At 34.3% G+C, this 16,269-nt stretch overlaps 1 protein-coding gene and 1 long non-coding RNA gene across 2 annotated transcripts in view; one reads left to right on the top strand and one right to left on the bottom strand.

The window, feature by feature from the left end:
• The window catches only part of GNAT3 (G protein subunit alpha transducin 3), a 59,829-nt gene that overhangs the window by 12,205 nt on the left and 31,355 nt on the right, over positions 1 to 16,269 (top strand). Inside the window, exon 2 of the mRNA XM_030307844.1 lies at positions 12,110 to 12,152. Coding sequence (XP_030163704.1) covers positions 12,110 to 12,152 — 43 coding nt within the window. The remainder of the gene's footprint in view (positions 1 to 12,109; positions 12,153 to 16,269) is intronic.
• Positions 1 to 16,269, bottom strand: part of LOC115508845 — an 87,901-nt gene that overhangs the window by 68,861 nt on the left and 2,771 nt on the right. The window lies entirely within an intron of this gene.

The raw sequence follows: 16,269 nt of genomic DNA, 5'->3' as shown, positions 1-16,269 counted from the left end.
TATATCAAAAAACACTCCAGCAGAATTTGATTTGATTTGATTATATCAAAAAAACTCCAGCAGAATATACATTATTTTCAAATGCATGTAGAACATTTTCCATGGATAGATCAATCACATAGTAGGTACAAAACAACTATCAATAAATTTGAGAAGACTAAAACCATATCAAGCATCTGTTTTTTGGGTTTTTTCCCCCACAATGGCATGAAACTGGAAATAAATTACAAGATAAAAGATCTGGTAAAAACAAATGGAAATTTAAAAAAATACATGAAAATGAATGAAAATGGAAACACAATGACCTCAAATCTTTGGGGCACAGTAAAAACTGTTCTGAGAGGGAAGTGTATAGTGATACAGGCCTACCTCAAGAAACAAGTAAAATATCAAATAAAACCATTGAAACTTACATCTAAAAGAGCTAGGAAAAGAACAAACAAAACCCAAAGCTAATACAAGAAAGAAGATAATAAAGATTAGGGAAGAAATAAGTGGACATAGACATACATACACACACACAAAGAAAAAACAATGGAAAAGATTAATGAAACCAAGAACTGGTTCTTTGAGAAGATAAACAAAATTAACAAAACTTTAGCCAGATTCTTCAGGAAAAAAAGTGATAACTCAAACAAAATCAGAAAAGAAGGAAGAGAAATAACCAACACCAAAGAAATGCAACAAATTATGAAAAAATATCATTTAAAATATTAAGACAAATAGAAGGACCACAAAAACTAGATAACTTCATAGAGCTTATAATCTTCCAAAACTGAATCAGGAAGAAATAAAAATTTGAAGAGACCAATTACTATTAATGAAATTGAATCAGTAAACCAAACTCCCAGCAAACAAAATTCTGGGACCAGACACCTTCAAAAGTAAATTCTACCAAATATTTAAAGAGTTAATAACTATTCTTCTCAAACTAATGCAAAAAATAGAAGAGGAAGGAAAACTTCCAAATACATTCTGTGAGGCCAGCGTAACCTGCTACCAAAACCAGACACCATACACACATACACACAAAACCACCCCAACACACACACACACACACACACACACACACACACACACACAAAAACACAAAACCACTACAGGCCAGTATCTCCGATGAACATAAATGCAAAAATCCTCAAAAAATATGAAACTGTATTTGACAATATATAAAAAAATCATTCATCACAATCAAGTAGAATTTATTCTAGTGATGCAAGGGTGGTTCAATATTCACAAATCAATCAATGTGGTACATCACATTAATAAAGGAAAGGATAAAAAGTTAATGACAATCTGAAAAAGCTTTTGACAAAATACCACATCCATCCATGATAAGAGTTTTCAACAAAGTGGAATTAAAGGGAACATACCTCAACACAATAAAGGCCATATATGAAAAACTAATAGCTAACATTATACTCAAGAGTGAATAACTAAAAACTTTTCCTTTAAAACCAAGAACAAGACAAAGATGTCCACTTTCACTACTTTTATTCAACACAGCACTGGAAGTTTTGGCCATAGCAATCAGAAAAAAAAAAAAAAAAAAGAAAAGAAAGAAAGAAAAGACATCCAAATTGTTAATGATGAAGTAAAACTCACTATTTGCAGATGACATGTTACTGTATGTAGAAAACCCCAAAGGCTCCACCAAAAAATTACAACTGATAAATGAATTTAGTAAACAGCAGGATACAAAATTAATATACAAAAATCAGTTGCATTTTTATACACTAATAACGAAGTAGCAGAAAAAGAACGTAAGAAAACAATCCCATTTATAATTGCATCAAAAAGAATAAAATACCTACAAATAAATTCCACCAAGGAGGGGAAAGATCTATATTCCCCTCCTTGGGGAGGGGAAACTATACAATTTTGATGAAAGAAATTGAAGACAACACAACCAATGGAAAGGTGTACCATGTTCATGCATTGGAATAATTAATGCCATTTAAATGCCCGTACTACCCAAAGCAATCTACAGATTCAGTGCAATTCCTATCAAAATACAATAGTATTTTTCATAGAACAAGAACATATTATCCCCAAGTTTGTATGAAATCACAAAGACTCAGAATAGGGAAAGCAATCTTGAGAAAGAACAAAGCTGGAGGTATGATCCCAGATTTTATGATATACTATTGAGCTTTAGTAGTCAAAACAGTGTGGTGTTGGCACAAAAATAGACACAAAGATCAATGGAATAGGATAGAAAGCCAAGAAATAAACCCACATCTATATGATCAATTAATCTCGGACCAAAGAGGCAAGAATATACAATGGGGAAATTATTCTTTTTTTAAAGAAATTTTCTTTTTTTAGAATATTTATTTATTTGAGAGAGAGAGAGAGAGAGAGAGAGCGAGCGAGAGAGCACTCACATGCACACACAGGTTAGGGGCAGAGAAAGAGTGAGACAGAGGATCTCCATGTTATCAATGCAGAGCCTGATGCGGGGCTTGAACCCATGAACTGTGAGATCATGACCTGAGCTGAAGTTGGATGTTTAACAGACTGAGCCACTCAGGTGTCCCAAGACAGCTTTTTCAATAAATGGTGCTGGGAAAACCAGACCGCTACATACAAAAGAATGAAATCAGACCACTTTCTTACACCATACACAAAAATAAACTCAAAATGGATGAAAGACCTAACCTAATTGTAAGACCTGAAATCATAAAACTCCTAAAAAAACATAGGCAGTAATCTCTTGGCCTTAACTTTTAGCAATTTATTTATGGAGATGTCTCCTCAGGCAAGGGAAACAAAAGCAAAAATGAACTATTGGGACTATACCAAAATAAAATAAAAATTGCACAGCAAAGGAAATAATCAACAAAACAAAAAGGCAATGTATTGAGTGAGAGTAAATATTTGCAGATGTTATCTCTAATAAGAGGTTAATATCCAAAATGTATAAAGACCTTATATAACTCAACACCAAATCTTCATCATCATCATCATCATCATCCAATTAAAAAATGGACAGAGAACCTGAGTAGACATTTTTCCAAAGAAGTGTACAGATGGCCGACATATGAAAAGATGCTCAACATCACTAATCATCAGGGAGGTACAAATCAAAACCATGGTGACATATCACCTCACACAAGTCAGAATGGTTAGTATGAAAAAGACAAGAAATAAGTGTTGGTGAGGATGTAGAGAAGGGAACACACATGCACTGTTGGTGAGAATGTAAACTGGTGCAGCCACTGTGGAAGACAGCAAGGAGCTTCTTCAAAAAATTAAAAATACACCATGAACCAATAGCTCAAGGACCTGGATGAGAACAGGGATGCCAAGATGAACTTCAGCAAATTTATTGTGTTTGTGACCACCCGCACAGCAGCCTGCCGCAAGTACTCCAGTGATGCTCTGCAGACCCAGATCTCCGGAGGGGGCTCAGGTGGGCTCAAGGAGCCAGCTGCTGACTTCCCGAACCCTGTGTGTGATCGCTTCCCTGGGCTGGGTCTGCTGATGACCCTCTGATTAGTAAAATGCTTATGAAATACAAAAACAAACAAAACAAAAACAAAACAACAACAACAAAAACTGTATGATCCAGTCATTTCACCACTGGATATTTACCCAAAGAAAATGAAAACACTAATTTGAAAAGACATATTCACCCCTGTATTTATTGCAGCGTTATTTACGATAGGAAATATATGGAATCACCCCAAGTGTCTATCAGTAGATAAATGGATAAAGAAGGTATGGTGTATATATTGGAATATTACTCAGCCACAAAAAAGAATGAAATCTTGCCATGTGCAACATGAGTGGACCCAGAGGTATCGTGCTAAGTAAAACAAGTCAGATAGAGAAAGATGTATACCATGTGATTTCACTTATATGTGAAATTGAAAAAACAAAACAAATGAACAAAAACTAAACAGACTCTTAAATACAGAGAATTGGGGTTGTCAGAGGAGTAGCAGGTTGGGAGGAGATGAAGAGGATAACAAACTTCCAATTATAAAATAAGTCACAGAGATGAAAAGTACAGCATAGGGAATATAGTCAATACTATTGTAATGACATTGTATGGTGACAGATGGTGACTATATCTATTTTGGTGAGCATTTATTATATATTCAATATATACAATTGAGTGATGTATAGAATTGTTGAATCAATATATCGTATACCTGGAACTAATATAACATTGTATGTTAATTATGCTTTAATTTAAAAACTAAAATATGGGCTCCTAATGTACTATTTTCTCAAACTTCCACAGGTTTCAAGATTATTAGAATAAAATATTCAGGAAAAGCAAGTGTACATTGAGATATTATTTATTATCTGTACAAATTTATCTGCAAATTCAATATGACTTTACAAGTAGATCCTACCAATTATCTCATGAATAAATCATTTTAAAATTATATAAACCTTCTTTAGGAAATACTTCTTAATGCATTATTTGATAACCTTGACAACAAAACTTAACAAAGACTGTGACAGGCCAATCCTCCTCCTCACAAACATAAACACAAGAACCGAAGCCAATATTAGCAAGCTGATTCTAATAATGTGTAAAATATTTTTAAGTGTATGTGAGTGTGTGTGTGTGTGGGGGGGGGACTTATCCCAGGAACTCATGGTTAAAATAGTGTTAGGACATTAATTCATATTGTCCACTACATTATCACATTAACAGAGAAAAATCATTTTAATTCTGTTAGTAGCTGAAGCAAAAATAAATAATAAACTTCTTTCATCCATTCCTGATAAAATCTCTTATCAAACAAAGTATTAAGGCAATTCCCTTAACCAGATAAACAGCATGTACAACAACCTTCAGAGGGTGTGATAGCTAACTACTTAGCACTGTTGACCACAAATAGTGAACAAGGACTTAAGATGCTTCATGGACTTGACAGTTTCCTGCCCCTGCCCCTTTCCTATTCAATGCTCTTACCAGGGATTTGGGTGAAGGTGGATAAGCAGCATTCAGCGTTTGGCAGGAAATAGTGACAAACAATGTCAAAATGGCAACCGACTTCCACTAGCAGAAACAATTGGTCCAAATGAGCAAAATAAATGGAATTTGAAAGATATCTTCGACTAATGTTAAAAAAAAAAAAAAATTACACCAGCAAAGTATGTGAAAGAATCTGTTTGCTAAGAGGTGATATGGAAAAAAAAAAAAAAGAACACATAGAAAAACATTAACTACTACAAACTTAATATAGGTAAATAATATGATAAAACTACAAAGAAAAAAAAGAAGAAAGCAAATGATTCATGGTCCATATTAAGTGTTCTATTTAAAAACAAGTACCAAGAGCAAGGCCAGCCTAGGTTGCATTCCTATCCTACCACATCAGAATATCAGTGTTGTTGATAAATCTCCTGATATCTATGGCACCATTTTAAGTACCCGTGTGTGAGGACTCTGGCTTTCAAGTGGGGTATAGCTACCCGTGTAAGGGGTCTAAATATCATGCTCCACAAGAAAGGACTGAAGGAATAAAATAAACTTCAAAATTCTCTTAGAAAAGAGATAGAGCATGCTTCAATTAAGAGAAAATGTTGAGAACTCACTGTATGTTAGAGTACACCCTAGGTATTTCACATCTGTAATTTAACCTATCCAAACCCTAAGGGGGAAGTATTAATAGCCCCATTTTATGAAAGAAAAAACAGACGCTGATTAAATTTGATCAAGATACCCAAAGTCTGAAACAACCGCAAGCCCACATTTGTTTAATTATAAAATGTGACTATGCTTATTACATTTTCCCACCCTCAGTCTAGATTATTTGAAGGGTTTTCCTGTGAAAGAGAGAGATGATTTTGTTGGTGCTCTACAATGGAAGAGGAAAAGTGAGGGCAGTGAAATTAAGTTGGTTCAAAAGGGCTAACCTAAATGTCTTCCATGCCTACAGTCTATAAATGAATGACGAGCAGACACTGCATTCCAGTATCTATGAAAAGTACACTGCTTTCATGTTAATTTAAAATGAGGGAGTTTAAAATAATTTATGTGAAATAATTTTGATATTGACATTACCAGTACATATTTAAAAAGAAAGCAACACTAAGGCATTAATATGAGAGTCAGAAGGCACAGTTTCTCTGTTTTAAGGTAGATGTGGAACTTTAGATGAGTATCATAATTTCTACTCATTCATAAAAGAGATGTGCATAGTTGGTTGATTTGTAAGGTTTGATTCCACTGTACAATTATGTGATTTTTAAAACCACCCATAAAAAATCTTATGCATGACCATAAGTTGAAGTGTTTATTCTCATTTTGCCTCTTTTAACAAGTTGTACAAATGAACAAGCAAGCCTGGAATGTGTTCAGCTGAAGTTCAGTTACAAGTATAGATACTGTATAGCTTTAATTTTTTTTAATATTTGCAAATAAAAATGTGGAATAAAATCTCTAATTCTTAATAATTTGAATATCAAAATATGAAGCATAAACCTAAATATTTAATTATTTGAGACATTATCTACTCCCAAGAAGTAAAATTCCCTCTGTACCCCTTGACCCAGAAAATAATTTTAGTGATGAGCAGTTTGGAAGGAAGAGATTATTTCAGGACGCTCTATGTGAACATGCCGTTTTGATGCTATATTTGACTCTGTAACATGATCTAATCGTACAAGAATGGAATGGCTATTGTGAACTAACGCCCAGAATCATTGTGAGAATGGGATTTGATAATTTCTTTCTGAAATGACTTTATAATAGAGTTTCAAAAAATAAGATTTTAGAGAGATTGACTTCTCTTCAGGAATTTTCCTGTTAATGCTGTAGCTAACTATCCTGAACCTTCTCATAGAAGACCAAAGTCACTACGTAGAGCAAGGAATGATCCAGATACCTTTTGTAAAATCTTCTAAAGAAAATACTATTTCATTTGAAGTTTCATAAAAAAAACTACGTACTATGTTTTTTAATGTGATTATTCTGCTTACCTAAGAAAGGTCATGAATAACCAGCTAAACTATAAAGAATATATAATAAGGTACACTATAGCTTCAGAAATAATTTTGGAAACTGGCAGGTCATAGTGTTATCAGTATGATTACCAATTAAATTAATAGAGGTGAGTTTTCTTTCTCAAGAGTCTCAGATTTTCTCTGAAGTTTTTCCCCCCACTATTTCCATTCTGATTGAACAAAATACAACACTAAATACACCTGCATGAACAAGCAATGGAGTTTCTGTTGGGCCCATTGGCTTTGCTCCCATGTCCCTGTAAGTCTATATTTTTCCATATAACAACAAAAAAATGTACATATATATATATACACACATATACATATATGTATATATATATATGTTTATATATGTTTTCCATATATATATGTGTGTATTATATATAATATTTGGAAAAGTGAGATATTCTCCAAATCTGTGACCTGTGTACGAAGATGCTATAATTTCTACTGTCCACAACTACTATTAGAGAGTTTAAATCAAAAACTACCAAGAATAGATTTTTTTTGGGGGGGGGGGTTTCCATCGAGGCATTTTATTTGCATGAATGTATTACATCCCTAGAAAAAGAAACCTTGGATTTTGCCTCCTGTGTGTTTTTTTTGTCTTGCTTCTTCATGGTCTGTAATGCCAGCTGTGGTTGTCAGAACCATTAAAGCAAACTAGTTGGATGGGGGCATATTATTCTGCCATTTTTCTAAATCTTTGAGTTGTACATCCAATATCGGGCTGCCAATAACACTTTTATAATCTTGCTTGATAATTTTTTTTTAAAATGATTCACAGCCTGGAATGAAATAGCAAATTTTACGAAGCCAGCGAACCAAGATAGTGTACAAAGCTCATTGATTTTTTCTTACAACTCTTGCAAACAATGCTCAGCCATGCAAAATAATATAGCCAGTTGTCTTCTGAAAATTGGTGAGGTGATATTTCAATGTGATTTTTATTTTATCTTCAAAGGTTTTACTCTTGGACATAGCAATCTCTATTCAATGAGATGGCTATGCCCCATCTGTCAGTTCATGTTTGATTATATTTTTAAAAGTCTATGAAGAAACGGGAACCCTCTTGCACTGTTGGTGGGAATGCAAATTGGTGCAGCCGCTCTGGAAAGCAGTGTGGAGGTTCCTCAGAAAATTAAAAATAGACCTACCCTATGACCCAGCAATAGCACTGCTAGGAATTTATCCAAGGGATACAGGAGTACTGATGCATAGGGGCACTTGTACCCCAATGTTCATAGCAGCACTCTCAACAATAGCCAAATTATGGAAAGAGCCTAAATGTCCATCAACTGATGAATGGATAAAGAAATTGTGGTTTATATACACAATGGAATACTACGTGGCAATGAGAAAAAATGAAATATGGCCTTTTGTAGCAACGTGGATGGAACTGGAGAGTGTGATGCTAAGTGAAATAAGCCATACAGAGAAAGACAGATACCATATGGTTTCACTCTTATGTGGATCCTGAGAAACTTAACAGGAACCCATGGGGGAGGGGAAGGAAAAAAAAAAAAAAAAAAAAAAAAAAAAAAAAAAAAAAAAAAGGACGTTAGAGTGGGAGAGAGCCAAAGCATAAGAGACTGTTAAAAACTGAGAACAAACTGAGGGTTGATGGGGGGTGGGAGGGAGGGGCGGGTGGGTGATGGGTATTGAGGAGGGCACCTTTTGGGATGAGCACTGGGTGTTGTATGGAAACCAATTTGTCAATAAACTTCATATAAAAAAAAAAAAAAAGTCTATGAAGAATGATTAGCCAATTGCTGTGGTTGATTTTGCATTTGTCAAATTTTACACTGTGTGGTGTAGACCACACTTGCATAAAACCACACAAAGAAGTATGCTAGAGGCTTACCCAAGAGGAGGAATCCATACATCACCACCAGGCAATGAAATTTTATTTCCTGTAGCTTTTCCTCTAGATATCCTTGGTATATAAGGTGGGCAGGTATTTCAGAGAACTACAGAAACCAGATACATTGAGATAGGCCTGAGATAAAACAAATTTGCTGTAAAGTAGAATTAAACCCGGGTGTAGTGATATCTGTTTATCACAGCTTAAGAAAACAGTGCCAGTCAGGCAGAAATGTTTCAATGTGAAAAATATAATATACAACAGAGAGGGCAAAATTTTGAAATATGAGTTTAAAGAATCCATTTGTTGCATGGAGAGTCTACTATTAGGCACTGTTCTAGGTGTTTCAGATACATCAGTGAACAAAACAAAGACCTCTGCCCTTGTGCAGTTTGCCTCTCAGTGTTGGAAGACAGAAAAGAAAAATTTAAAACAGCATGTGAATAATTTGTAAATTTGTAGAATAAGGAAGTGCTAGGAAAATGTGAAGTAGGGAAAGAAGAATGAAGTAGGTGACATTAAAGTTGAAATTTTAAACTGAGTTGTCAGGGTCTTCTGGTTCAATATGTACTTTGATATAAATTTAAATATAATTCTGAGATTCAGGGTTACCAAAAGTCATATTCCTTTTGCTTATATAAAAACAAAGGTAAGACAAGGCAGTTGGCTACCATGCTGGCAAGAGACATAGGTCTATGAGTTTTCCTGATTTTGGATTTTTCCTGGGACATTTTAAAACTGCCTTAGCTGTGCTACTTTGAAATCTGTCCAAAATTAACAGGCACACTGAGACTTCGAACATGTTTTGTGACCCAATTTCTGTTGCTGCAAGGATATACCAAGCCCTTTGCCTCTCTTAGATATACAGAAATTAGGAAGATAAAGCTAAAAATCTACTCTTCGTATTTTAATTGAGGTCTTTGATCAATACCATATTTCAATATTATATATATCTATGGATAAGGGTTAGTTGTAACCTGAGGATATATTCTAAAAGATATGATTTCATATCAATTATAAAATACTTAATTTCCCAATACTTTCAAGATTTGTTGGTGATTGTATCTAAAAATTTTATGAACAACTCTGCAGTATCAGGCTTTACCAACTCTTGCTTACTCTGCTTTTCTCCTGTCTATGAAATCAGAACATACAAAGTTCAAGTAGTTGCCTGATTTGCTCCTTCCCCACCTCATCCTTCACATGTCCAGGACTCATAGATAAATACACTAAAAAGTGTGTTTTTATACTCCATTTTATACTCTATACAATATGTTCTACATAGGGTAGTATTTTTTTTTTTTTGAGAGAGAGAGAGAATGCATGCACGCGAGCGAGGGAAAGGCAGAAAGAGAGGGAGAGAGAGAATCCCAAGCAGGCTCTGTGCTGTCAGTGCAGAGCCCGACATGGGGCTTGATCCCATGAACCATGAGATAATGACCAGAGCTAAAATCAAGAGTCAGATGCTTAACCGACTGAGCCACCCAGGCACTGCTATATTGTAGTAATTTTAACCAAATTTTCTCATCATTTTCACTCTCAAGAGTCATATCCGTTTTAGAATCTAAACATGGTAGTCATCCTTTTATTATCCATCATTATAATACACACTCTTATTCGAATACTCCTGAGTCCCATTGCATTTATCCTGTTTAAAATATAACTATATATATATCATATAATAACCATATATATGTAATATCCTACTTGATAAAACACCCATATATTAATGATATCATGGTGCTATTAGATCTTAAAAAAATTTTGATCAAGTCCAATTTATCAATATTTGACTTTTTGTTGTTTGGGATTTTTTTTTAAACTTATGTAAGAACATTTTGGCTACTTCAAGTCTGCAAAGATTTCTCATCTACGTATTGCCCCAGAACTTTTATAGTTTTAGTATATACACAAACACATATATGTTTATGAATCAATTCAAATTAATTTTTGCTTCGTTGTCATATAAGAATCAGTGTTCTTTTCCAACATGAACATCCAGTTGCTTCGGCATCATTTATTTAATACATGTAGGGTATCTTCACACTGTTCTCTTTACAAAACACTGCAAAATTTCTTACATCCTTGGATTCTTAAGTACAAGCTTTATGCTTTATTTTGCATTGTAGTTTGCAAATAATTTCATGCTTAATTATACTCTTCTGATAATCTTGGGAGGTCAGTATTCTCAGTTTGTAAATAAGGAAATTAAGGGGCTAAAGAAATTACCAAAGATATCTCACCCATACTCAAACACACAAGTGCACACATGTGCATGCACACACACAGAGACGGAGCCAATCCCACAAACCTAGGTCACTTCATGTCAGTACTTCTTGAGTTTCATTTCCCAAGTAAATACCCATTAATGGCAAGGCAGACTCAAGAAATATACTCAAAAGGCCTTGAGACATAGCTGGAAACAATCACAGATTTTTTTCATCAAAGGTTCATGTTTTATATTTTAAAAATTATGTGAATTTTATATCCCTCTATATTATCTTTGCTGAACATATCAAAATAAAGTTGTATATTGTATATTATTAACTAAATTAAATGTTCCAGATAAATCCAACTGGCTCTCTATATTATTGCCACTCCCTGCTCCTTTCCCTGGAACATGAAACCCATTTTCAGATATTCCCACATCATTGTTATCTGTAGTCTCTTTTGGTTTGCTTAGTGTTGTTAGTGTTATTAACTTACTTTATTTAAAGAGAAAACACCTGTGCACCAAGGTAAACATAATGATAAAGATAAGAGCCCATTCTTCAATGAGAATAGCTTCAAACAGCTCTGGAAATAAAAGACTATTGTCTCATGTTCTTTTTTTACTGCCACTTAATCAAATACGATATATGAGGCAATATGGAGTGTATATCTAGAGATACATAGTTGATCTAGAGACTATCAAGTTGGGACCACTTTCCTTGGGGTGCAAACCCAGGAGATACGGACTTTCCAAACTATGTTCAAACTCAATAATAATTTTTTTTTTCTGAAAGTATACGTTTCTTGTTTCAGAAGATACCCTTCATCTTGGAGCCAGACCTGTATCTGGATTGACAACTATATAGAGGGATTTTATTTTCTTCAGCTATCCTGGAAAGTAGGCAGCTAATGCCTTTCAAGACCTGACAGAGATGATTGTCCTTCTGTATATAGGAGAGTTGTCTGTTAAAGATTTACTCATCAGAAAATGATAATCACAGGTTTTATTATCTATAGAGAGTTGGGGTAGCAATTGATAACACTCCCACCTTTCTGTTTCAGGAGCAGGAGAATCTGGAAAAAGTACAATTGTTAAACAAATGAAGTAGGTACACACTATTTTAAATGTTTGATATTTGATGTCTGTCTGTGTAGTTGACCAGTCTTAAAAGAAATATTTTTCATTGATTGAAAAATATTGAAATCAGATTGAAATCTGATTGATGGTCCATATATCCAGGTAGCAGCAGAGCAGTCATGATTCCTGTGAAAATTTCCCTCCAACCCTTTACCAGAGAGCATAACTGATGAGTAATATTGTCATTTCCATTTTTTTTTTAATTTTGCCTCTCAACAAGATGCCTACTAGAAGCAGTTATGTTTTAAATATATTAATCTGGGTATAATCTAGGGTTTCAATATGGTGGGCATAAGCCATAAACATTTCAAAATATGTCAAAGATTCATTTGAATTTAGGAGGGAATTATAATTTCAACCCAATTGGCATTTTACCTACCTGGGAATAAAATGTTTATGTACAGTTATTACCATCATGGATTTCATTTTTTTTTGCATTTTTCTTTCCTCTTTATAATGAAATAAGTAGGCATGAATTTCTTGATGAGACAACAAATATAAAGGTGCTAAAATCCAAGAATATAATGTCTGAACAAATAAAATTTCAATTGATAAGTGTAGATGATTATGTAATATCTCATGACTGTCACTGCTGGAGAATTCTAAAGGACAACTATTGCTATAGGAGAAAATGATCATTTTTTTTAGCTTATTTTTAATTACCTGTTGGAGGATCTTGCTCTTTGGAATAGGTCACATGAGGAAATCATCCCAGTTAATGATACAATTATCTATTTAGAATGTAAAACACTGTTTTTTTCCTTTCTTTTTAGGTACTAATGTCATGTAAGTTCCATATCAGCAATTATATAAGTCCCACTTTTCAAATTCCCCGATACCTGTACTTGCAACCAATTTTTTTTTTACCTTTTCTCCTATCTTTGAAGAACAGAACACGCCTCTATCCTGACCAGTGCTCATACTGCTTTTGTGTTCTCAGTTCCATCCTTGCATCTCAAATCATCTTGCACACCCTGTAACACTACCACTGAATTCACCTGTTATTTTATTTCTGGTTAAAATCATGCTTGAGCTACCCCTATCCTTTTTTACCTGTCCATTCTCTGTGAAGTTAAATGCAGTAAAACAAGAAATAATCAATTATTTGGCTATCTAAAAATTAAAACTTTTAAATATATTAAACCATAAATAAAATTAAACAAAAATAGAAAACTAGCAAAAAATCTATAATAAATATAATAGATAACTGACTATAATATGTACATATAGATATAAATATAGATATATAGAGAGATATATAATATATAGATTGGTAAGAAAATATAGATTGGTAAGAAAACAAATAAGCTGCCCAATAAATACAAATGGTAAGACACTATGAACAGACAATTCACAAAGACAAAATTAATGTCTGTTTACATCTATAATGAGCTATTCTTCATCTTAGTAAATTAGCAAACAATAATTTTAAATAATATTACTCAATAAGGGTGAGGTTTGACAAGTTAATATTTTTCATTACTACTTGTAAAATTATTTGTTAAAGCAGATTTATAGAAATAACTCTTGCAATCTACACTGCAACCTGGGGAAATAATAATTATATTTCTGAGAATTTTAATAAAATAATTTAAATTTTTAAAAGTACAAAAATAAAATAATATAAACATGAAAATATGAACAGTTATGCACCGAGGGATTTGGACTAGTCTTATTTAAAATAATGATATATGAGGTAAAACAAAATACTCTAAATTAAAATAAAACATAGGGAAATGGGTTGTGAAAGTATGGGACTATCCACTTTTCAACTGTAATATTTTACACCCATTTACAAGTTGTATGCAAATGAGAAAGTTTTAATAGCAGAAAATACTTATATTCACTGCACCACAAAGATACAAGATTCCATAAACATCTTTACCTCAACTATAACAAAATAGATAATTTTTTTTAAATGGAAGAAAATATTCCAATGTTCAAAGATATTTGCTTCTCAATACTGGGATTTAAAGTTAAACTGAACCTTCATTTTGAACACTGCTGGGTTTTTCACATTTTCTACAATGAGCAAATATTGCTTCTATTATTAACAAAGTCTCCTGATGCTCCTTATTCCTCCTTTCCTCAGCAGACTCTATAAGGAATAGTCAACATTAGCTCTCTTTACTCTTCCACCTTTCATTTACTCTTAAACCATTTCCATCATGCCTGCCTCCAGCATGGCAAAAAAATTGCCCCTACAGAATGTCAATTATTATTTCCCAATTGCCATGTTGTATGGAATGCTCATGAGTCCTTATTTTAATTGTCTGACTGCACTGGGCTTTTCTCTTCTCAAACTTTACTCTGGCTTCTAAAATAACTCTTTCCCAGTTTACCTCCTAACCACCTGCTTTACTCCCAGATTCTTTGACTACATCTTAACTGCTGGTGCCTCTAATGTACTAGGTCCCCTTCTCTGCTTACTCTATACCTTCAGATGAAAACTGCTAAGGCCCAGTGATTTTTGCTATCATCTGTCCCAGACTGTCCTAGAATATTTCTTTCAAATTCACTTTGTCTAAACTAGGGAAGCAGGTATATCTACGTCCATATTCTGTGGATAGGTCCAGTTCAAAAAAACAACACTAACTTATCTCTCCATCTGGCCTGTTTCCCTACATTTAATTATAGCAGCAACAGCAGCAGCAGCGGCAGCCTCTAAAGCAATAAATCTGGGTGTAGATATGAAGACGCTCACCTTCTCACCAAGTTTTGTCACATCTACACAAGTTACATCTTCAAGGGTGTTATTTATCCCTATTGTCACTGCCTTAGTTTAAAAACCTCACATTTCTGAAGTGGATTAATGCAATATCCTGCTAAGAACTTTCTACCTCCCTCTTCTTTCCTCCACTGCAGTATCCACAGTAACACCAACTGATTGCTTTTTAAAAAGAGTGTATGTCTTTCCTGAATCGTACTGTTCACAAACTATCAAGATCAAACTGCTTGGCATGATACATAAGACACTTCAGAATCCAGCTCTCATCTACCTCTTCATTCTGATGTCCTATGTCCTATGACTTCCCTCCCCCTTCATGCTTTCTACATCAGATGCTGAACTTACATAATGCTTTGGACTAATGTATGACAGAAGGCATACAGCTTAGCAGCTAAGATCAGGGGCTCCAAAATCAGACTGCGTTTATTGCTCAACTGTACCATGTACTAAGTTAGGGGTGGTGGTTCATTTATCTATGCCTACATTTCTTTCCTGTAAAATGTATGTAATAATTTTACCTACCTTAAACTACTTATTGCAAGAAATGAGAAGACATATAAAACACTTAAAACAGTGCTTGGCACACACTGAAAGTTTGGTAATTGTAGCCATCTGTTCGGTCGTACTGATTGTTCTTCCTAGAATGTTCTTCCTTTTCGCTATCTGGAAATAACTACTCCTCCTTGAATAATGAACCCATCATCAATCACTGCCCCAGGCAGTCTCCCCCCAGTCTCTTAGACTTCCTCCCAATAAAGTCTATCGCTTCTTCTTTTCTAGTTTATTGTACCACATTCAGACATCGTTGTAATATACTCTCACACTGTACAAAAGTGAAATTTTATGCCCTACCTTCCTATATAATCCAGTACTCTCCAATAGAACTTTCTGTGATGACAGGAAGATTCTATCTGCATTTTCCAATATGGAAGCTCCTAGTCACATGTGGCTATTAAGCATTTGAAATTTGGCTAGTGTAAAGGAGGAATTAATTTACTCTTATTTTTTAAATGTTTTTACTTAATGTTTTTACTTTTTTATTTATTATTTTTTTTAACATTTATTTATTTTTGAGACAGAGAGAGACAGAGCATGAACGGGGGAGGGTCAGAGAGAGAGAGGGAGACACAGAATCTGCAACAGGCTCCAGGCTCTGAGCTGTCAGCACAGGGCCCGATGCAGGGCTTGAACTCACAAACTGCGAGATCATGACCTGAGCCGAAGTCGGATCCTTAACCGACTGAGCCACCCAGGCGCCCCTGTTTTTATTTATTTTTGAGAGAGACAGAGACGGAATGCTAATGGGTTAGGGGAAGAGATAGAGGGAGACACAGAATCAGAAGTAGGCTCCAGGCT

Source organism: Lynx canadensis, chromosome A2 (genome assembly GCF_007474595.2).
Source record: "Lynx canadensis isolate LIC74 chromosome A2, mLynCan4.pri.v2, whole genome shotgun sequence".
Classification (NCBI taxonomy): Eukaryota; Metazoa; Chordata; class Mammalia; order Carnivora; family Felidae; genus Lynx; species Lynx canadensis.
This window is presented reverse-complemented; position numbering and strand designations above follow the sequence as displayed.